The sequence below is a fragment of the Chelonoidis abingdonii genome, chromosome 17 (assembly GCF_003597395.2).
Source record: "Chelonoidis abingdonii isolate Lonesome George chromosome 17, CheloAbing_2.0, whole genome shotgun sequence".
Classification (NCBI taxonomy): Eukaryota; Metazoa; Chordata; order Testudines; family Testudinidae; genus Chelonoidis; species Chelonoidis abingdonii.
The window spans coordinates 41,444,036-41,445,218 of NC_133785.1; the positions used below are offsets into that span (position 1 = coordinate 41,444,036).

The following is a 1,183-nucleotide window of genomic DNA, read 5'->3' on the forward strand; positions in this document are numbered from 1 at the left end:
ACACAGACCCAAACATTCCCTCCCTGAGCTTCGAAAAATCCGGTTTCCTGATTGGTCCTCTGGTCAGGTGTTTGGTTCCCTTTGTTAACCCTTTACAGGTGAAAGAAACATTAACCCTTAGTTATCTGTTTATGACACCCCTGTCACTTGCAATGCCCTCCCTGTGCAGGGACTTTCTGGGTATCGCTTGGATAAGGATCCTAGGAAGCTCCTGGGCACCTCGGTGACTTTGAGATCTCCACATGTCCTCTCCAAGGGTTCATTTCCAGTTGGCCAGCTGAAGAGCTGGAAAATGATCGTAAGGTCTTAGCACAGAGAGCTCCATGCCAGTGACAAGTACGTTAGAAATGCAGGTGGGCGAAACAGGTGCCAGTTTCACACAAGTGGCTGCAAGGGGCCCTAAAGAGGTACCAGGAATACAGGAACTGCCACAAGCTGCAAGAGCCCTTCCTTCCCTGGGCAGTTGCTGGGTCTGCAGGCAAGCAAGGAAGCTGGTCCCAGTGTCACCCTGCCCTGCTGCTTTGATTGTTACCATGTGTTATGTCAAGCACCTTGGGGTGCTGACACTGCCGCTCAGGGCTCTGGTGCTGTAGGGGCTCTGGCCTGGCACATGCTGATTCTCTGTGTTCTCTCCACAGAGGATATAATGTAGAGAACATGCAGAGGGCCCTTATCTCGCTGGTACCTGGCTCAGACTCTCTCTCTCTATCCTGCCTTCTTTCTGCTGACGATGGTTCCGTAACGTCAACCTGAAGCCTCAGAATCTGCCAACCTCTCTGGGGATTTGCCAACCTTGCCCTGTGTCCATGCCGGCCTGTCCATTTCATGCGACTCACCAGCTTTGGCTCCCTCCTCCTGCTTGGGGGTTGTAGATGGAGGGAGTTTGATGCCAAATCCCCCTGAACCTGCTTCAAGAGGAAACAAAACTGCAGTTTGTTGCTCAAGGAAAAAGACAGAGTTTTTAACAGATTTCTACATTCCCAAGAAGCTCTGGAATTTCCATGCTCCCTCGGGAGAATGCTTCCAGCTGAGTTTCCTCCATATCATTTCCTTATGCAGCTGGTGCAAGCCACAGTCTGTCTGGGATGCCCCCAGGACTGCAGACTCAGCCAAGAACTGTCCCCTGCCCTGTTTTTTACAGCTCCGCTTTTCTGCACTCTGCTGTTGGGGAAACCCAGCACCT

At 51.8% G+C, this 1,183-nt stretch overlaps 1 protein-coding gene across 1 annotated transcript in view; it reads left to right on the forward strand.

Annotated features, from left to right (window-relative positions):
- LHFPL4 (LHFPL tetraspan subfamily member 4) overlaps positions 1-913 on the forward strand; it is a 66,673-nt gene extending 65,760 nt beyond the window's left edge. Inside the window, exon 3 of the mRNA XM_032798934.2 lies at positions 639-913. Within this exon, the coding sequence (XP_032654825.1) occupies positions 639-652 (14 nt within the window). The 3' untranslated portion in view covers positions 653-913. The remainder of the gene's footprint in view (positions 1-638) is intronic.
- Positions 914-1,183: the final 270 nt, after the last annotated feature.